The 23403-nt window shown below is 37.5% G+C and overlaps 1 protein-coding gene across 8 annotated transcripts in view; it reads left to right on the forward strand.

Moving 5' to 3' along the window:
• The first annotated feature begins 4772 nt into the window (after positions 1–4772).
• Positions 4773–23403, forward strand: part of fab1 (1-phosphatidylinositol 3-phosphate 5-kinase fab1) — an 89537-nt gene continuing 70906 nt past the window's right edge. For 4 of the 8 annotated variants that reach the window (XM_076186319.1, XM_076186321.1, XM_076186317.1 and 1 more), the window contains exons 1-6: positions 4773–5213; positions 7421–7588; positions 8627–8769; positions 11971–12126; positions 13811–14000; positions 17114–17224. In XM_076186319.1, the coding sequence (XP_076042434.1) occupies positions 7483–7588; positions 8627–8769; positions 11971–12126; positions 13811–14000; positions 17114–17224 (706 nt within the window). In that variant the 5' untranslated portion in view covers positions 4773–5213; positions 7421–7482. The remainder of the gene's footprint in view (positions 5214–7420; positions 7589–8626; positions 8770–11970; positions 12127–13810; positions 14001–17113; positions 17225–23403) is intronic. The other 4 variants (XM_076186318.1, XM_076186323.1, XM_076186315.1 and 1 more) reach the window with 3 other exon arrangements.

A 23403-nucleotide genomic window follows, 5' to 3' on the forward strand; every position in this document is an offset into this window, starting at 1 on the left:
TGGATGTTGTGGAGATAATAAGGATTCCATCAAGCTAAGGCAGTGAATATAATAGCCCTAGACCAGGGATGTTGATTGTGAAGACTGGGAGCTGTCAGAAAATGAAAGTGTTGAAAAATACCAAGAGGCTTTAGAATAAGAGAACTTGGAGTAAAATATCTATTAACAGGGATGTGACCAAGTTAGAAAGTAAACAGGACTTCGGAGCTTAAGCACAGAAAAGACCAAGGAAAAAAAAACTTGGTGATAAGGCGAGGAAAGATTGTAGACTGAGAAACAGTGCCGACAGAGCAATTAAGTTCAGAGATCAGGAACGTCAGAACACCAGTTAAGCATGGCTATGGGGAATTCCCAGACCCAGACCTGACTGGTTTAGAACAGACACAGAATGAAAATTGTGTAAATAGTTCGAGGCCATGGCATATGACTAATAGTAGGCTACTATACAGTCTTATAGAAAACACAAAGGGGTGCTAACTTGTAAACTTTTGAATGCTAGAAATGTTGTGAACTAAATGTTGGAGTTAGAAGAAATGGTATACGAAGAGGATCCCGATGTAATATTGATAATAGTCATGGGCAAATAGTGGTATATTTCGTGCAGAAATATACGGGAATATGATATGATAAGGAAGGACATAATGAAGAGGAAAGGAGGTGGATATGTGTCATATTTCAAAAATGAAACGAGAGTAAGTGCTTTAGCGGATTTAATGAGTGATGATACGGAATCATTGTGGTGTAAAATTAAAGCAGAAAATTGGGATATCGTGTTGGGTGCATGCTATCATAGTACGTCAACCATAGAAGATGAGAGAAATCGACATAGTAAGATAGAAGAGGCTTGTGGGAGATTTGGCCAATTAATTGTATGCCAGGACTTTAATCATAGTCTCATCAAATGGAACTTGTTACAGGCAGAAGGAGAAGGCGAAGCCTTCCTAAATCTAGTGATGGACAAATTTCTTACTCAGGATGTGAAGCAACCAACAAGGGGAGGGAATATTCTAGATTTGATGATGAATTCATACCCAACACTGATAAATTGTGTACAAGTAACGGCGCCCCTGTGGTCAAATGATTATAATGTAGTGAGTTTCGATATTTCCACTGACGGGGGAGAAGTAATTTGGAAAGAACAACATTTTGAATATAGGAATGCCAAGTACAAGGGCATGAGAAAAGTATTTGCAAAATACAATGGAAAGAGAAGTTTAAAGACAGAGAAGTTTCAGAAATGTAGAATTTATTTGTCGAAGAATATGACAGAGTAGTAAAGCTATATGTAGGCTATATACAAAGAGATGTGAGAATAAGAAAAGGAAACCCCTATGGTGTAATAGATATGTATTGAAGGCTAGAAAAAATAAATTTCGCTATGAGGACTACTTGAGGTACAAAAAGTTCATGGATAGAGCAATAGAGTTCATTAGATAAACCGAAAGGAGTACTTAAGATTCTACGTAAATTAAATCCAGATAAATCATCGGGTGATGATAATGTATATCCCGCAGTGTTAAAGAAATTGGAAGGACTGGCAGCACAACCACTAGGTTATTTTCTAAGAGAGGTTTGGAGATTGGAAAAGTACCAAATGGTTGGAAGATGGCAAATGTGGCACCTATCTTTAAAAAGGGATCAAAGATACTTGCAACTACAGACCAATAAGCTTGACATCTCAAGTGAGCAAGATTATGGAAACATTGATTAGAGATGCAATAATAAAGCATCTTGAGGAACGTAAACTGATCAAAGGAACTCAGCACGGTTTTTTATCAGGAAGATCTTGTCTGACAAACCTACTGACATTCCTTGAGAGAGTAATATCTTACATAAATTCAGGCTACCCTGTGGACGTCATCTACTTGGACTTCTCTAAGGCTTTCGATAAGGTTCCACACCAGAGGCTGTTAAGGAAGATTATGATACATGGGATTGGAGAGAGCATACAGGAATGTATTATTAACTGGCTAAAGGAAAGGAAACAGAGGGTTGTCATAAGGGGACACAAATAGGAATGGAGGAAGGTTAAGAGCGGTGTATCCCAGGGATTAGTATTGGGGCCTCTGTTGTTCACTGTATTTATAAATGACACTGATAATAATATTGTTTCTCACATCCTCAAGTTTGTTGATGATACGAACATTTTTGATAAAGTAGTAACACAAGGAGATGCCAAATGCCTACAAGATGACTTAAATAGAATGTATAATTGGCCAGGGGCCTGACAGATGTTAATGAATGTGGAAAAGTGAATTTGTCTCCATATTGGCCATGGAAACATCAGTCAAACATACAAACTAGGGGAGCAAGAAATTATGAAAGTAGAACAGGAAAAAGATTTGGGGATGAAAGTAAGTGCATCGCTCAGTCCAAGTGGTTTCAAAGGCCAACCAGGTAATGGGAAACATCAAAAGAACAATGGAGTATAAGAATAAAGACAACATAATAAATTTGTATAAATCCCTTGTAAGACCCCATTTAGAGTACTGTCATCGAGCATGGAGACATTTTATGCACAAAGATATTGACAATGTTGAAAAGGTGCAAAGAAGGATGGCAAGAATGGTGCACAGTATTAAGGATGATCCCTACGAAGAGAGACTGACGGAAACTGGGCTTATGACACTAGAAATGAGGAGAGTTACAGGTGACCTTATTGAAGTATCTAAAATAATGAAGGGACTGGAGGGTTTGAGGATCGAGGACTTCTTCATCATAGATCAGGTAGCAAATAGAGGACATACACTGAAAAAATCTTTAAACAACGACTACGACTTGACATAAAGAAGTACTTTTTTTCAAATAGAATTGTTAATGACTGGAACAATCTGCCAAGAAATGCAGTTGCGGCAAACACAGTGAATGGATTTAAGGCCAAAATTGATCCGTTAATAAGGCCAATGGGACCTTTCGCAGTGAGCGATTTGATACCAGACACCGCCAGATTTTGTAATTCTTGCCGGAAAATAAAGACTTTTTTGGGCAAGTTTTATAAGCTTACAGAGGTGTATCATTGTACATTATTGTGTCTGAAATTTAAGTCAATTAATTTCATGATTGCAAATGGCATATAGCATAGTTTGAGCCTCTATTTATAATTACAGATGATATTCGTAAAACAGCCTATATTTGTATCAAGCCAAGCAATTTGTCATTTTCTATCGACTTCAATGGACGTATACTGATATATACTTTCAATTGAATGCACCAAGCAATAGGCAAATCCATAGAATGTATCGAAAATATAATTTTGCATCGAAGACTTAATTTTTTCGGTACGATTAACATTTGTCTTTCTCTTACTTTTTCTTGAATCTGACGTGCAGTCTGTCACGGCACACGTAAAATTAGTCATATTTGTTTTAAAATAGCTCCCAGCAGATCTAAGAGGCTATTCTTTACACAAACGTCGTTCACTTCGTACGTCCGCCACCACTGTTGTTATTTTTTATCTCACTGATTATCTTCATATACAGGACGTGACAGTGATATCCATTATTTTTCAACACTCAGATAAAATGCACAAACCGAAATCAATATCCTCTTATTTTTACTGCTCATACTTACTTCAGTAAAAATAATTACCTATTTTTAGTTTTACCTTATAATTAAATTAACAAAGCCTTATCACACCAGTAAGTAAAAATTATAACATTAAGAGTCATGTTTTTAATTTTAAATACATTTATGCAGCAATTTATGTCGTATCTTTTTTTAAATATTGGTTTCCAAATTAGCTAAGTCACCCCTTTGCCTCGTGAAATCTGAGACAATTGAAAATTCTAGCGCTAATAGGAATCTACGCGCCTGACTGCGAAAGTTTGGGGGGAGGTGCACAACATGAGCCAGCGAAGCCTTACTGTCCTGATCCTAGGCAGACCACCTAAATAGCAATAGCACTAAGGTATCGCTAGTAAGAAACTATGCTGGTAAGATACTGAGGTATCCCCACCCCCCTGCATAAAATCTCAAAATACATAGATTACACGCACACTCGCCAGCTATCCTCGTCCGCTCACCACATGCGATAGCAGGAAATAAAATCGAAGATCGGAATAGCAGGTTGGATGTATCTAGGCAATTATTTTTCTGTAAAGTTCTCGAAATAAATGATACTGGACACTATTATGTTCAGTGTCGGTACTCGATACGTCAATATTAGAGTGGAAAATACTCGGTATGAAACATCAAACATCGTATCGCAAAAAATCAGTGGTATCGCACACGTCTACCGAACATGCTGAGTAATGCAGACAAATAATTGCGTTGCCACTGTATCTATTTCTAAAAGCGAAAACAAGACATGATGCAAGGAGATATGCAATAATTTCCACTATCACAAAATATCTTTAGTGAACAATTACATCAACCTGTATGTCTCACTGATGCATACTTTTCCGTTTGTGCTGGCTACAGCGAGCCTCAGGTATTTTTATTGATTGGCGACTGTACATTTGTGAATTTTATATTTGCACATTCCGGCAACACAGTCATTGGTCACATTTGTCTTCCATAGATTAGTAGGACCGAAATAAGAATTTATCCAAACGAAATTGTGGAGATAAATTCAGCGAACATCTATGACCAACTATTCTCTTCTCGAAATATATTTCAGTATTTATTTAGATAATGATTAGTTTAGATTTCGTTATCTAATGCGTAGATATATAATTATTTTTGAAATATTTGAAAAATAAGTAATTTTTATTCAACAGATGGCAGCCTCATCGTTTTGTTATTTACAAATGTCAGCTGATGTTTCAGTAAACTGTCAATTGCATAACAGTGGCGGAGCGATAGTGTGAGATCTTTTCATTGTGATTATAGTACTCTACTTGAAATTTCCGGCAATAAATTCAAAATTAATTTGCAATATGGAGGACATTTTTTACGTGGTATGCTTTTATGAGATGAGTTGAATTTGGTGCCAATATTGAGAAGAATAAAATCATAAAAATGTACTCGAAGACCCCATATCCATATTATCATATCATATAGCATATTTGATACAAGTTTGCATGGTTTTGTAGTGGTAAAATGATCAACAATATAGTATCATTAACCTCACGATAGTAAAATTGCAATTTTCAAGTGGACATCTAATTCCTTGACGAGTGTTGTACGTGGAAAGTTTTGACAATAGGGATGAGGTGAAGCGGTCTTCTTTGGCTATCGGGTATGAACGCCCAATATAAAGGATAGGTGCAAAGGTAGAGTACTTTGAGTATTTTTTCGTGGGGAATTACCAGCGCCTCCATCCTTAGGGATAATACTGTGCTGAAAAGGTGTGGTCATAGTTGGTATACTATTACTATAGGAAATAATAGAGATCTGAGGAGGTCAATAGAAAGGCAGTACAGTATGATTATCATGTATTAGTTGAACTTAAAAGTGTTTTTCTTTTTATGGAGATTAGTCTCCAATCACAAGTGCCATGTGATGAGTGTGCTATGTGGAAAGGTAGATAAGAGGGATGGGGTGGAGGCGATTGAGTTAGGTTAACTGGCATGAACACTCATTGTGAGTAGGCAGAAAGATAAAGTGGATTGATTTTTTGTTTTATTTCAAAAGACTAACTTGCCAATTATTCTTATAGATTATTACTCTGCTCTTATTTGATATATGCTGTTTCTGAATGACCCCAGATTTGTTAGAAAGGATATGATAAGAAAGCAATTTGAAATATAGAAACAACAAATTATGACAACCTTCACTTGGTAAATCAAAAGAAGTGCACACCTAAATGATGGTGCAATAGAAAATTGAATATTAATTTTGTAAACTATAGTACATCAATGTAATATAAATTTTTATTGGCAGAAATCAATAAAAGAAAAAATTGTTAAAAGCAATAGAATAATGACAACTCTGATGTTGGCGAGCTCCGAGATGCCATGTTTGTTTATGAATGGTGTAGAAGATGAATTAAGGGAAGTCTAATAAATTGGTCTTTACTAACCTAACCTAAACTAAACTATCCTAACCTAACCTCCTATTGCTATGGGGGTGTGCATTTAGCATCCCTGGAGGTCATCAGGGATGTTGTAGCCAGGGAATTATATGATTGTATAGGACTGGACAGATGACACAAACAAAGCATCTTGAAGTTCGCATTGTAGCTCTGTTTGGTAGTGTGTTGCTTTTAGCATTTTTTTTCTTTTGTTATTGATATTGGCAAGAAAAACATTATGCTGATGTACTTTGATTTATTGAATAGATGATTTGAGGTCATTACTGATAATTATGCCTAGATCTTTTTCACTATTCAACCTTTTGTTAACAAATTTCCTATTAATTTGTAATTGTATTTACTGTTATTTTTACCTATGTGCATAACCTTGCATTTACTTGTGTCAAATTTCATTAGCCACTTTTCAGACTATTGCTGTAGTTTATCTAAATCTTCTTGAATATATAATTAGTTTAAGTGATCATTTGCCATTCCTCACAGTTTTGTATCAACAGCAAATTTGGAGACAATAGATTTCAGTCCGTGGTCTATATCAATTATATATACTATGAATAGAAGTGGCCCAAGAATCCCTGAGGAAGTCCACCCATAACATTTTTCCATCTAGGAATTTTGCTATTTAGAACAGCTCTCTGTTTTCGATCGTTCAACCAATTACTAGTCCAACTTTATAGGCTACCACTTATTCCATGTGAAGCTAATTTAGTAAGTAGTCTTTTGCGGGGAATGGTATTAAAAGCTTTTGCAAAGTCTAGATATATTAAATCTATATTGTTCCTTTTGTCAAATTTCAAGATGATTGTGTTGTAGAATTTGAGTAAGTCATGCAAGAACGTTTCCGTCTAAATCCATGCTGGCTATCATTTATCAAACAGTTACTTTCAAAATGATGTTTGATAGCGTCTGATGATAGTTTCCACCATTTTTCCCTAGTAATACCCTACACTTTTGTATTGTAAAAGATTATCATACTGCACTATAGAATAAGAATAATTCCGTCAATTAATCATATATCAAGACTAAGCCTTGACTGTAAATTGAGAAATGGATAAATGAATGGGCATACTAAAGGGCAGCAGTTTCCCAAATAGGACTAAAAGTAATGAGAATGACATCCTAATGAAACTTCTATTCACTTGATATATACAAAAATTGAAAACAAAATAAGATAGAAAGATCCAATCCATAGAAATTGAGTAGTTGTTAGGACCTTTTCATGTACTGTACCTGTATAATTTTAAAGATATTCTTGTGAGTTCCAAACCATAAAAAAACATATTTTTAGGCTTATGGGAAGTTTTGATTCAGACATAGTGCTTGATGTGTTAAATGATAAATCTTTTGATAATATATAGTAATAGTTTGTATGAAAGAACAGAACTACACATAAAAAGATAGATTTAGTAATGATCATCAACCATTATTATTGCTTTGAATTTTTAACAGTGAACAATGATTCGAAAAAGAATTGGTAGATGGTAGAAAATACCAGGTGAAGTCCATACACCATGACATCGCCAACGGGGCTCATGGAGTTTGGGCCATTGACTCCAGATGAAAAGCCTCAAGGTTACAGCTTTTCCTTTTCCAAGCTGTTTAGGAGAGCTGTCAAAGGTAAGTTCATATTTATTGTTTTATGACAGTGAAGTTAGGTTAGTTTGTGTGTAAAGTAGTAAAATTGAATATATAACTGTAGTCTTTGTTCTTCAAGGAGTCATTCAGGGTGTGGCAAACATGGTTTCAAGCATCCTTTAATTCCCCTCTCCCTATACATAAGATAATATGTACTGTGCATAAACATGGCAAAGGAAACATGGACTGGAAGTGAAGCGTTTATTCCTGACGTTTCGTCTATTGACTTTCAATAGACGAAACATCAGGAATTAACGCTTCATTTCCAGTCCATGTTTCCTTTGCCGTGTTTATGCAACTTGTTCACATGGATTTTCAATATGTACTGTGTCCTATACCAAGTGGAACTAACAATTTGGTACTGGACTAAGTTGGATGATTGGAGAAAGTGAATAAAAGAAGGGGGAGTGCAAAGGGGATGAAGCTGACTAGGCTTATATTGTGTTGATATTGCCTTATATCTGGATGGTGTTGTGAGCACAGGCATGCCAGTGTAGTTCTTGCCAGGTGTAGGGGGTTACCGTATATCTGGAGGTTGTTGGAATATTGAGTTTTATGGTGTTTCTTGGAGAGTTTGTTTTGTAAATTGTAATTTCATACATGTAGACATGGCAGATATCAATGAGCTGTAATTACCTGACCAGAACTTCACTTCACATGTGCCGGAGCAGAGGTGTTCAAATGCCCTACCCACTTTACCCACACTTTTTCAACAGCATATATAACATTATGCTGTTGTTGTACTTCTAAATTATGTTGTAACAACCAAAAATGTGTACAATCTTGTGTGTTCCACTTATTTTTTAATTCATTCTTATCTTATACTCTTTATGTAATGTATTATCCTTCACTCCACATTAATCCACCTATGTCCTGCATTTTGTCTCAGTAGTCACCATGTTATCTAATTACTAAGAATAACAAGAGACCTGAGGCAATAGAGTGATTGATTTAACTTAAGAAGAATTAGTTAATGTTGTCATTGTACCTTTAATTTTGGATATGTAACCCTTCCCCCAGGGTCCTCAGGAAGCCAGAATTCATCTGAAGAAAGACAGACGAGTAATGTGAATAATGATTCTACAAGTGCAGGGAGTTCTTCAGGAACTCCAAACCATCCACTTGGTGAAGAGGAGGAAGATGATGTCTTGTTGTCAGAAAAGGTATGGTAATTACCATTAAACTTTTTATATGATTACTATTGTGTTGTCTAGAGAGTTGATGATAGCAAATACAGTGTTTAGGAAGAAAGTCAAGCATAAGTATACATGGGAGAGGGTGGTGGGTGAAAGGGTGGTAGATAGAGCATTAATGGACTATATAGTGGTAACCAGGAAAATAGTAGGAAGAGTTAAGGATGTATGTTCTAAGGGGAGAGAGTTGGAGAATATCTGATCTCTTTTTGGTGGAAGGTAAGTTGAGAGTGGAGGATAGAGAAAGAAGAAAAGGACAGAAGGTAAGGTGCTTAAAGTGAGCTGCTTAAATGAGAAATAAAAGGAGAAGGAGTACAAGAAGAAGCTGAGAGAGGAGTGGGAGGGAGTGAAGGACAGAGTAGAACTAGGAGTGGAGGAGGAATGGGGATGGTTCAAGGAGGGAGTCACAAGGTGTGCAAAGATGGTGTGTGGAACAATGAGGATGGGAGGAAATAGAAGGAAGGGTAGTGAGTGGTGGGATGAGGAAGCAAGAAGGTTGTAGGAGAGAAGCGAGCATTCACAGATGGGTTACAAGATAGGATGAAGGAATCATATGAGAGGTACAAAGAAAATAAAAGAAAAGTAAAGCATAAGATAAAGGAGGCAAAGAGGAGAGCATATGTAAAATGAGGTAAGTGTATGAGAGAAAATTTTGTCAGTAATAAAAAGATGTTTTGGAAAGAAATTAAGAGTGGAAGACGAGGCGAATCAAGTAGTGAAGAAAAGGTAAGAGGTGCAGATGGAGGAATGATAATGGAAGAAAAAGGTAGTAAGAGGAAGATGGGCAGAGTATTTTAGAGAGTTACTAAATGTGAAGGAGGATAGAGAGTGAAAGATAGTTGGAGTGGGAAGTGCTAAGAAAATGGAGTGATGAGTGAGGAAAATGGAGGAGATATAAGGGAAGATGAGGTGAAAGTCGTTATTAAAATAATGAGAGCAGGTAAGGCACCTGGGTTGGATGGATGTCATGCAGAATGTCTGAAAAAAGGAGGTATAGTGATGGTGGACTGGCTGGTGAGGTTATTTAATGTTTGTTTAAGAGAGGATAGAGTGCTGGAGGACTGGAGGAGTGCCTGTATAGTTCCACTTTACAAGGGAAATGGGGACAAATGTGAGTGTAGTATTTTCAGAGGGATCAGCTTGTTAAGTGTAGTTGGGAAGGCTTATGGGAGGATCTTGATTGAGAGGATTAGGAGAGGAACAGAGGGAATAATTGTGAGGAACGGTGTGGATTTAGGACAGGTAGGGGTTGCATAGATCAGATTTTTGTGGTAAGACAGATATGTGAGAAAGCTATAGGAAAAGGTAAAGATGTTTTTTGGGCCTTTATGGATTTGGAAAAGGCTTATAACAGGGTAGACAGGAAGGTAATGTGGGAGGTATTACAGATGTATGGGATAGGAGGAAAGCTTTTAAGAGCAGTCAAGAGTTTTTACAAGAGTAGTAGAGCTTGTTTTAAAAGTAGAAATGGAGAGAAAGTGATTTGAGGTAAAGGTGGGACTTCACCAGGGATGTGTTATGTCACCTTGGCTGTTCAATTTATACATGGATGGGGTGGTGCAAGAGGTAAACATCAGGGTAATGGGTCAGGGATTGGAGATGGTTAAAGAAAATGGAGAAAAGTGGGAGATAAGTGAGTTGTTGTTTGCTGACGACACTGCGTTTGTGGTGGGATCAGAGGAGGGATTGAGGAAGTTAGTAACAGAGTTTGTGAAGGTGTGCAAAAGAAGTTGAAGATAAATATGGGTGAAAGTAAGGTGATGAGAGGTACAAGGAGAGAAAGTGGGAGCAGACTGGAGTTGAGTATCAAGGGAGAAAGACTGGAGAAAGTGGATACTTTTAGATACTTGGGTGCAAATGTGGCAGGAAAGGGAGTAGTGGATGTTGAGGTAGAATGTAGGTTGAGAGAAGCAAGTAAATGCCTTGGGAAATTAAAATGTGTAATGAGAAATAGATATTTGGGAATGGATGCTAAGAGGAGATTGTATGAAGGAGTGATTGTGCCAACAGCACTGAATGGGGAAGAAACATAAACATAAGAGAGGAAGAGAGAAGGAGTCTGAATGTGTTTGAGTTGAAATGCCTGAGAAGTATGATACGGGATACTAGGCTAGATAGAGTGAGAAGTGAGGAGGTGAACAGGGTTGGAAAGGGAGTTGGGAGATAGGGTTGATGAAAGAGTATTAGGATGGTTTGGACACATGGAAAGAGTGAGTAAAGAAAGATTAGTAAAAGAGGTGTGGAAGGAGTGAACATAAGGGGGCAACTAAGGATGAGATGGATGGATGGGCTTTGGGAAAGAGGGGAATGTCTTTTAAGGAAACATGGGAGAGGACAGAAGATAGGGGTGAATGGAGAATGGTTGTGTATGGATGATGCAGTGATGCATGAAGGGTAGTGGGTGGGGGATGGGGGTGAGAGAGTATGTGTGAAAAATAAATTGACGCAGCCAGAAAGAATTTCTCCCCGTCTTCTCCATTTCTGCATGAGGGGACAGAGAGGAGTGGGTTGTTGATTTAATGAAGTGGCCTTGTTGTGGATGTGGTGTGTCTTGCAACACTGCTTCTGACCCAGGGCAGTGGGTGAGATGCAGGAATGACCCATCATCCAGGAGGATCTAAGATGAGAGGGAGGGAGGGGGGTGGATGGGAGTGGAGTATGTGGGGATGGAATGGGTGGGAGTGGATTTTATGACTTTGTTTTTTTTTTACTACCTTCCTTGTAAGGGGGAAGATCACTATTATGTTAGTGGGGCCAATGATGGGTAACCACCAGTTGTTATCTTGCAAGATAGATTGGAGGGAATTATCTCTTAATCTATCTTCAGAACTTGTTAACACTCTGATATTCATATGTAGGTACATCATACTAAATTTCTGGCCTTGTCTCATGATCTCTTTGTATGAACTTCAACAATCCCCACCCCAGTCTTTTTTTTTCCATAAGGAAAGCCAATAACTGGTAGATACTACACTCCCCCCCCATAGAAATGATTGTCTGGGGGAAATGAAAAGTGTTTATAATATAAAGTTGTTGTAGAAATTATGAATATTTTCATTATTGCCATTGTTCATATATTGCATGTACTATATTTTGTTTCAGTGTTATTTTAGCAGGTGTTAGAGAGGTACACAAATATAATTTTATTTTATATTTCTTCTTTATAATCAGGTGAAACAGAGCACTATCAGTGAGTGCTCAGATGTGTCCTCAACCACCTCCTCCGTGACATCACTTCTCACTAAAATTGGCCCATCCTCTGCTCAGGATCGAAACCTTCCCAATGTTATTACAAGATTGAAAAATATAATTGACAACAGAGGATCGGTATGTAGTAGTAGTGATTTTTAAGTTAGTGTCCATACACTTCTTTAAATGTGCATACTTATTCATACTAGTTACACAAAACACGCCAGTTGTAAACAATTGGATTCCTGTGTAAAGTCAGTACAAAGTTAGATACTTGGAAAAAAAAAATCATATTTATTTGGCTGGATATTCATTTGTCCATGATTCATGTCAGTGTATCATGAAATGTACAGTAGAACTTCTAAGAACCAGAGTCTCCTGTACCTCCCATGAAAAAAAAATTGCACAGTTGTCTGTGTTATGTTAGTGTGAGACTGTTTCTATGTTATCAACTTGTAGTAGTAGGATGAGGGGAGCAGTTCATAGTTATCAGCTCACACTATATGCAAATGAGAAATAGACATTTGGAAATGGATGCTGAGAGGAGATTGTATGAAGGAGTGATTGTACTGACAGCACTGTATTGGGTAGAAACATGGAACATAATAGAGGAAGAGTTTAAATGTGTTTGAGATGAAATGCCTGAAAAGTATGGTAGGGGTTGCTAGGCTGAATAGAGTGAGAAGCAAGGATGAGAACAGGGGTGGAAAGGAAATTGGGAGATAGGATTGATTGATGAAAGAGTATTGGGATGGTTTGGACATATGGAAAGAATGAGTGAAGAAAGATTAGTAAAAGGTGTGGAAGGCAGAGGTGGAAGGAGTGAACATGAGGGGGCGACCAAGGATGAGATGGAGGTATAGGGTAAAAGGAGCATCGGGAAAGAGGGGAATGTCTGTTGAGGAAGGAAAGGAAAAGACAAAAGATAGGGATGAGTGGAGAATGGTTGTGATGCATGGGTGGGGGATGGGGGGTGAGGGAGTATGTGTGAATGATATTTTGATGCAGCCCGAAGGGATTTCTCCCTATCTTCTCTTTTTTCCTGCATGAGGGGATGGAGAGGGAAGGTTGCTGATTAAATGAAACAGCCTTGCTGTGGATGTACTGTGTTTTGCTATATTGCTTCTGACCCAGGGCAGTGGGTGAGATGTAGGGATGACACATCATCCAGGAGGAGCCAAGATAAAAGGGAGGGAGGTGGTTGAATGAGAGTGGAGTATGTGGGGATGGAATGGGTGGGAGTGGATTTTATTCCTTTGTTTTTGGCTGTCTCCCTTGTAAGGGGGTAAAGCCATTGGTATATGTATTTTTAATATATCCAAAGGTGGAGGAAGTACAGTTGGAGTTGATAGAGATCTTGGGCCCTCCCCAAATTGAGGTAAGGATGGTGATGGGTTTTGATAATGGATGGATAGGAGATGATTCACTTTTGCATCTGTCTTACAAGACTACCAATTATTAATTCCAGATAGAAGAAAAGGGTTGTAGAAGTAATAAACACTATCATTTAAAGATTAATTATTGTAAAATACATACATATACCAAAGGCTTTTTTCCCCCTTACACAGGGGGTAGCAAAAAAGAAAAAGGCATAGAAACCACGTAAAATGGTATTGGGAATTAACCTTGAAAATATCTTTTGTTTATTGAAACATAAGAATTTAAGTACAACTTGATAATTCCGCTCAGCATGTTCATTTACATATTGTATGCATACACTTGTACTTAGGGATACAAGATGGAAGTATGAGTGTAATATTGTTGTGAAATTTAATTCAGTCAAATTCAACATGATACTTATACTCAAATTCATATCTTGCAGACACCACAACAGTATAAAGATTCAGATTTCAAGCAATATTGGATGCCAGATAGTGTCAGCAGAGAATGTTATGAATGCGAAGAAAAATTTACCACTTTCCGAAGGAGACACCATTGCCGTGTGTGTGGCCAAATATTCTGCTCACGATGTTGCAATCGGATGATTCCTGGGAAAGTCATTGGATACACAGGTAAAGTATTGGTTTTCATCATGATCACTACATACATACACATACATTGAAACATGGACTGGAATGGACATCTAAAGTGAGCTCCAAAACACAGCACTTTTTCAATAAATTTTGAGGAAACACCTAGCTTGTTTATGCGATAGGGAGCTATGTTTATTGAGTGACTGAAATGGTAAAATAGAGTAAATTCACTCAGTGAATCACATACATACATATACCAAAGGCTTTATCCCCCATATAAGGGAGGTAGCCAAAAAACAAAGGCATAAAAACCACTCCCACCCATTCCATCCCCATCACACTCCACTCCCCTCTACCCTCTTCCCTCCCTCTTATTATGGCACCTCCTGGATGATGGGTCATCCCAGCACAAAATGGAAAACAATGAAGAAGAAAGACATAAATATAGTGAACCAACAAACAGAAGACTGGATGTAAACAGAGTGGAATCACCATTAGGGGTCAAACCAAAAAAGACTATATAATTATTGGATAAAAAATAGAAAGGAGAACAGTGGAGGAGTCATTTTTTGACTAAAAAAGGTTTAGAGGTGTTGCAGTATGGCTGAGGTTGCTGAGAGAAAAAACAGGAACCAAGTTTGCTCTTTATTGAGAGCTCAACAGACAAACGTAAACAAGCAAAGATTGATGTCATAGTATAAGTACCTGAACAAAAACAAAAGACATCTACGTAGGATCCAAACATATAAACAATACCAACAGATGCTATAGAGCATCAAAACATATTTCAGAGTATTAAACATATGAGAATCACACGGTATGTAAGGAACCTACAGCACCAGTATACAGTTCTTATACATCAACACAAAGTCTATTGTAAAATAAGAATAATGCAATAATACAATTAATCTGAATTTACCACATCCCTTTTCCCTTATTGAAAAAGGAGTATCAATAGGAACATAACTGAAACGTTAATCTTCATAATGAAGACATTACAACACCAAAATTAGATTCAATCTATCAGGCGGTTTCACAACTCTGCTAGACCTTTTCACAGGTTGTGGACCTGGTACATTAACAGGACTATCAAAATTATCAACATTTACAGAAGAATTTCCATCAGCCATATCAATTACTTCTGAACTAGAAGGACAGTGTCCTTGACCTGAAGAAGACATAGACACAAAGGGGTTACTGCTACATGAGTTATCTTTAGGTACAGTGTCATCACTGGGAACAGTTGGTGTATATCTAGGCATTAGTTGATCAGAATGTCTTTTCCCAACAATGTTACCAAAATCCTTTAACATAACCTTGTAATTCCTCACACCTAGAACTTCAATTACTTTCCCTTCCAACCATGAATGACCTTTGCCATAATTCTTTACAAAAACAGCATCATCGATCTTATATTCAAACTTCTCAAACTTACACTCTTCTTCCAAAACCCTTTCCTTCTTATTTTGTGGTTTAATTTTCTCAATAATACCTCTGAAGTTTCTGTTAAACATTAGCTCAGCTGGAGCTTTACCTGTGGAACAATGGATTGAACGTCTTTAATTATATAAAAATCTACAGACTCGGGTTCGTATATCACCTTCCTTAAATTTAGTTAATCTTTCCTTGAAAGTTTTTACAGTCCTCTCAGCTAAACCATTAGATGATGGGTTATAAGGGGCAGGAGTCATATGTATAATTCCATTCTTTTTAAAGAAAGTCTCAATTTCCTCAGATACAAAAGATGAAGCATTATCTGAAACCACAATGTCAGGTAACCCAAAATTACAAAAAGTTTTTCTCAACATAGAAATTGTTACTGAAGGTGTTGTAGACTTTGTTACATGAACATCCATAGATTTAGAGTGTGAATCTACAATCACTAAAAAATAATTTTCATTGATTGGACCTGCATAGTCCATATGGAGTCTACACCAAGACTTACCCGTCTCAGGCCAAGATAAGGTAACTTCCTGAGAACCTTGAACATTTTTAAAACAAATTGAACAGGCTTTAGTAACTTCTGATATATCTTGGTCTAACTTAGGCCACCATATCCAATTTCTGGCTTCAGCCTTCATAGCGCTGATACCATTATGGCCTACATGAAGCTGTGAAAGTACACTACCTCTTAACTCAGCCGGTATAACAACTCTATTCCTAAATAGCAACACATCTTCATATATACTTAAATCTGCTTTAACTTCTGCATATTCAGAAATAACAGGATCAGATACCCAACCAAATTTAACACACTGAAACACTTTACTCAAAACAGGGTCACTCTTTGTCATAACCTTAACCCTTTCATAGGAAATATTTTGATCTTCCCAATTTTCAACAAGATTCACATACTCAGCAGGTGTATGTGAGTCTAAAACAGAATCTGACACAGGCAAATGGCTCAGGGCATCTGCCACAACATTTTCTTTGCCAGACTTAAAACATAAATTGTAATCATACTGGGATAATAATAATGCCCAACGCTGTACTCTTGCATTTACATTGACAGGAATCTGTTTGTCTTTACCAAATAAACCAAGTAGAGGTTTGTGATCTGTACGGATCACAAACTTATGGCCAAGTAAAAAATACTTAAACTTAGTTACAGCATACACTAACACTAGAGCTTCTTTGTCCAACTGAGAATAATTTAGCTCAGCAGCAGACAGCTTCTTACTTGCAAAGTAAACTGGTCGTGAACAACCATTAATTTCTTGTATTAACACATCCTACTCCAACTGGTGAAGCATTTACCTCAACAATAACATCAAAATTGGCAAGTAAATCAGATTTGGCTAACTCTTCCTTAACAGTAATAAATGCATTTGCTTCAACAGAAGACCACTTAAATTTTGCATCTTCAGTAAATCATACAGTGGAGCTAATACACTCGAAAAATTTCTCACAAACCTACAATAATAAGTTACTAGACCCAAAAATGATTGAACTTCACCTACAGACCTTGGTATAGGTGCTTCTAAAATAGCAGCAAGTTTCCTTGGTGAAGGTTTTATGCCATCACCTGAAATGACATAGCCTAAGTATTCTAAGGAGCTGGTATTCAGAACAGTTTTCTTTTTGTTAATAGCAACATTATGTTTCTGAAAAACCTTCAACACTATCTAATCTCTTATCATGCTCCTCTTTAGTCTCACCACCAACAAATATATCATCCAAGAAGGCAACTACTCCATCTATATCCATCAATAACTTGGATATCAATCTTTGGAAGATGGCAGGAGTTGATGCAAGACCAAAGGGTAATCTTTTATATTTAAAAAGACCTTTATGAGTATTAATAACAATTCTTGACTTTCATCATCTACTGGCACCTGTAAATAAGCATCCTTTAAATCAATTTTTGAAAATATCTTGCTTTTACCAACAACAGCAAGGATTTCATCAACCTTTGGCAAAGGGTACTGGTCACATGAAATACTTTTTAATTCCTTGAAATCTACACAAAAACGCATTGACTTTTTGTCAGCTTTTAACACTGGTACAATTGGAGCTGCCCAAGTACTAGAATTTACTGGTTCAATGATATTGTTATCAACTAACTCATCTAAAGCAACTTCTACTAATTTTCTGTAGTGGTAGGGCACAGGCCTTGCTTTTTTCCAACTAGGCACAGCACCGCCCTTTAGGTGTACCTTTGCTACAACACATGAAATTGGCAATCTAGAATCAGCTGAAAAATTATCTAATTGTACCTTGGAATCCAAAACATTAACTCCTCCCTCTATACCTGTGAGTGCAATACCAATGTTAGGCATGAAATCTCTTCCACATAAGTTTGAGTTATTAGACTCAACTACATACAAACTTTGAAATACATTGTGACCATTATAAAACACATTTGCATAAACCTTACCCAAAACCTGCAAATCATTATTACCATAAGCCTTTAAAATTTTATCACTAGGCTCCACAGTTAAATTCAATTTCTTAACCCAATGCAAGGTTATGGTAGACACACTGGCTCCACAGTCAATCTCATAAGGCACATTATGACATTCAATAATAATATCAACTTTATTTCTCACTGGCAAAACATTACCTACAACACTGTGTACAGGTTCATGTTAAAAATTAACACCAACCACTTCTGGAAGGCTAGGTCTATCCATTAAATGTAACAACTGATTATCATCACTACCAGTATCTCTTCCTGAGAAATTTCCTCGAAAACCATATTAGTTTTCTTTTTATCAAACCTCTTGTTTTTGTTCAATTTTCCAAAAGATCCTTTCTGGGCACTGTGAGGCTTACCTTGGGAACCTATGTATTTAGCAGAAAAAGTCTTATCAAAACAGCACACTCTTTTGAGGTATCCCTTCGTGTTACATACTGAACATTTTAAATGTGAAAAACGACAGTTCTCACTTTTGTGTGGATACCCACAATGCTTACAACCTTCTTTTTTCTGACTATTGAAAAATTCAGAACTAACCCCCACTTTCTTCACTTTAGTAGTTGGGAGCTTTTCCCCAACAAAAGCTTTTTCAAAATTTAAAATCTTCTCTAAAGTGTCCATGGAAGACATGGTTTGCAAATCTAAATTCTCAGCCACCAAGTTTGGGAAAAACACTTCAGCATCCGCAGCCATAAATAACACAATGTAGCACATGTTTTGTTTATTTGTATTTTTTCATGTTTATATATGTATTACGTGTCACTGAATCCAAATATCACATTATTTTTGACGTAACATCGATATTTCTTTATTTATTCTTGATTTTATATTTTATTGTTATATACGCAACCTTTCTCTACAGTAGTTAATTGATTCAATCTACTTTAGCATTCTAAGGATAATTATACAACATCTAGTATTTTTTTCATAATATGAAGTGTATTTATGAGCTTCAATATTAGTAAGAACAAAATAAACAACACAACTTTGCACTGCAAGTGTTTTGATGACTCTTCTCATGATTAGAAGTGCTTTGACGATCGAGATTTTCTAGAATGCATGCTTTCGTCTTTTCTGACTAGTGACCATATGTAATCTCCCATCATAGCAGTATTCCATCGTCCTTGATATCTTCTTTCCATAGTTGCGATATCCTGATGAAATCTCTCGCCATGCTCCTCACTGACAGCCCCCAAGTTTTCTCCTAGTAGATTCCATTCTTTCATCCTTGATGTAAGAAGCTCAGCTCCTGACTTAGTAAGACCTAAGTCTCTGATTAAGTCATCTAGCTCACTCTGACTTGGAAAGTGAGGCTCCGAAGTCATTCTTGGTGCGAAATCTTCGTCTCCCATTTCATGGCTGCTGCTACCTGCTGACCCTTCAGATGAAATTTCCATTGCATCTTCCATCTGGAAAGAAAGAAATAACTAAATATAGCAACTTCAACAAAGACGAATAGCATTAGTATTCCATATATCTTTAGGAAAGTGAATGTATATTAAGTACTTAATATTGAAGTTAATTAAAAGTAAAGAGAGTATGATAAAAATAAACTTGCATTTTCTGGTGGTTGTGGTACTGGTAAGCTATCATCATGTGGGACAGGTGCTCTAGATGATGGTATGTCTGGATACTGCAGAGCTTGTCTTCCTTTCACTTTCCTGTACTTCGTCACATCAATCATACAAAAGTAGCAGTCGTCGTGATGGTTCTTCGGCTCTCTCCATATTCTAGGAATGGCAAAAGGCATTGCCCTTCCTGTACCTCTCAGCCATCTTTCTAGAGTAGATCGGCAGCTTCCACATATCACATGAGGTGCCCATGGCTTGTCCTGGTCACCCATGGGCATTCCGAAATAGAGTCTGTACGCTATCCACACTTTAGCACCTCTCACGATCTTATGTAGTACTTGTTTTTTCCCAATATAATAACCACACACATAGCAAAATGTATCAGGAGAATTTTCACATCCTCTAGTAGCCATCTTAACAGGTAAATAGTTCAGTCATTGATCTGAAAGAGAAAATTAGATAAACATTTAGTAGCAGACCACATAACAATTCCAAAATATACATGGTAACATTGAAATTATATGTATTTCTATAACGGTCGATGATACAGAAAAAATAATTGCATATTTGAAATCAGCAGGAAAAATGGATTAATAAACTCTAAAAAAAAATACAATAAACAAAACTTTTGAAAAAAAATGTTACGTTGTGTAATTGGTCTCTCACTTGTGCATCAAATAAAGTACCAAAACTACAATCCTTGGCTAGATTTTTTAAGTCAGCATACAAGTCTCTTAAACTTTCATCAGATTTTTTCTTTCTCTTCTGAAATCTGATTAAACTCCGATGATAGCTAGGCTTAACCTTATAATGTGATTCTAAAAGGTTCACTAAATCACTATAGTTCTTTACATGAGGTAAATCAGGCGAACTCAGGGAGGCTAAGGTACTATAAGTTTCACTTCCTAACGAAACTAATAAAGAATTTTTCTTCTTGGCATCATCTGTGATTCCATTATGTGCAAAATGAGCGTGCAACATGCTTAGCCAAATCTCCCATCTAATTTTCTTGGGGTCAAAACAGTCAATCTTACCTGAGTTATTGGCCATGGTAAATGAACTGTAGCAAATCCTGTTTAATCCTTGTGAAACAATTAACTAGTACATACATATACCAAGGCTTTTTAATCCTTACAAGGGAGGTAGCTAAAAAGGAAAAGGCATAGAAACCATTCCCACCCATTCCATCCCTGAATACACTCCACACCCCTCCACCGTCCCTCTCATCTTAGCACCTCCTGGATGACGGGTCATCCCTGCACCTTGTCCACTGCCCTGGGTCAGAAGCAGTGTCGCAAGACACAGCACATCCACAGCAAGGCCACTTCATTAAATCGGCAACCCCCCCCCTCTCCGTCCTCCCATGCATAAAAGGAGAAGACGGGGAGAAATCCCTTCGGGCTGCGTCAATTTTGCTCACACATACTACCTCACCCCCCATCCCCTGGCCATTCCACCTCATGCATCACAACATCATCCATATACAACCATTCTCCATTCACCTCTGTCTTCTATCCTCTTCCGTCCTTCCTCAACAGACATTCCCCTCTTCCCCAAAGCCCCCTTCACCCCATCCATCCACCTCATCCTAGGACATCCCCTCATGTTCACTCCTCCACATCTGCCTTCCATACCTCTTTTACTAGTCTTTCTTCACTCATTCTTTCCATGTGTCCAAACCATCCTAATACTCTCTCATCAACCCTATCTCCCAGCTCCCTTTCCACCCCCATTCTTCTCCTCACCTCCTCATTTCTCACTCTATCTAGCCTAGTAACCCCCATCATACTTCTCAGACACCTCATCTCAAACACATTCAAACTCCTTCTCTCTTCCTCTCTTATGTTCCATGTTTCTGCCCCATACAGTGTTGTTGTTGTTGTTGTTGTTGTTGTCGTCATTCCCTAGACTCTCTCCGAGCAGTCCCGTCTCCCCAAGGAATGCCACAGCCGAAACTGGGTTTTCCCACAAATCCTTTATAGATTGTATGTTGTGTTGTTTGCGTGCATGATTGTGTATAATGCAGTCTTCCATTATGTGTTGTATGGTATGGGGTGAAGTGTTACATCCTGGGCAGCTGTTCACAATGCGGTCATCCAGCCTCTTCTGGCAGCTTAGAAGTGCTGGGTGGTGGCCACACCGCAGTCTGGCCAGGTGGACTCTGTCCTTTCGTGGGAGAGAGGATTCAGAAAGGTGGATATCAGGGGGTCTGGCATGCAGCAGTGTGTTGTCTTTCAGTGTGTTAATGGAATGGTGAGTGATATGATTATGAATATGTTTCCGGAGGCTGGTATTTGGTGGTTGTGGAGGAAGAGAAGAGAGTAACTGTGTGTGATACAGGTCTTTGGGTGTTGTTTTAATGTGCTGTTGGCACAATCACTCCTTCATACAGTCTCCTCTTAGCATCCATTCCCAAATGTCTATTCCTCATTACACTCTTCAATCCACCAAGGCATTTACTCACTTCTCTCAATCTATATTCTACCTCCACCTTCACTCCACCTTTTCCTGCCACATTTGCACCCAAGTATCTAAAACTATCCACTTCCTCCAGTCGCTCTCCCTTAATGCTCACTTCCAGTCTACTGCCCCTTTCACCCCTTGTACATCTCATCACCTTACTTTTACCCACATTTATCTTTAGCTTTCTTCTATCACATACTCTCCCAAACTCTGTCACCAACAATTAACTAGTAGCCTACTAAATCAAGGCTATCTGTAAATCGGTAGTAGTGGCATGGGTGCACATGATAGCAGGCATCAGCGAGAAAAAATATCTTCATCCTTGTATATCTCGTCTATCAGTGGGAAAGGCAGCTATTTCCGTCTTTCAAAATAGTAACCGGTCCATCCACAAACAATTCCTCAAATCCTCGTCGCCACTGTTGCAGTATGGCTGAGGTTGCTGAGAGAAAAGACAGGAACCAAGTTTGCTCTTTATTGAGAGCTCAACAGACAAACGTAAACAAGCAAAGATTGACGTCATAGTATAAGTACCTGAACAAAAACAAAAGACGTCTACATAGGATACAAACATATAAACAATACCAACAGATGCTATAGAGCATCAAAACATATTTCAGAGTATTAAACATATGAGAATCACAAGGTATGTAAGGAACCTACAGCACCAGTATACAGTTCTTATACATCAACACAAAGTCTTGTAAAATAAGAATAATGCAATAATACAATTAATCTCAATTTACCACAAGAGGTGACAAAGATAACAGAAGGAGACAATAATGTGGAATTGATTATGATAAAAGTTGAAAACAGGGACATGAAAAATGGAAAATTTGCACTAATGTATGTGCCCCTAAAAACATATTCTTGGACTGAGAGTGACCACTCCAAAATGCTGGAAGACACAAAGCATGCATTAAATGAATTACTAAAAGAAGGAGGGAACATAGTAATCATGGGTGACTTTAACTCCAAAGAAATGTGTTGGGAAGAGATGACAATGAAAGGTGGAGAGGACCTTTGGGGAAATATACTACTGGATATGACCATTGAATATACAATGACTCAGTGTTTGAAGGGGAATACCAGATATAGAAACAATGAGGAACTGTTGAGACTAGACTTAATATATATAACAGAGCCAGATAAAATGGAATACAAGACACCAATTGGGAAGAGTGACCACATATTAATTGAGTTTGAACTAAAAGAGGAAGTTGATTTGGGAGGAAATGAGAAACACATAAAAGGTAGACTAATGAACAACAAAATGGATTTTGAGAAACTTGGAAAATTCTTTCAAAAAGTGAATTGGGAAAACTTCTTTAATGAAGAAACAAAGATGGGAGAAAAATGGAATATATTTAAAGAAATTTCTAAAGAAAGAATAGATAAATACATACCAAAGCAGAAGCAAAAAAGGGTGTACATTAAGTGCTGGTATAACAAAAAATGTAGTGAGGCGAAAGATAGACAAAGCTTGGAA

The sequence above is a fragment of the Oratosquilla oratoria genome, chromosome 6 (genome assembly GCF_046742065.1).
Source record: "Oratosquilla oratoria isolate Oo_2021 chromosome 6, ASM4674206v1, whole genome shotgun sequence".
NCBI lineage: Eukaryota > Metazoa > Arthropoda > Malacostraca > Stomatopoda > Squillidae > Oratosquilla > Oratosquilla oratoria.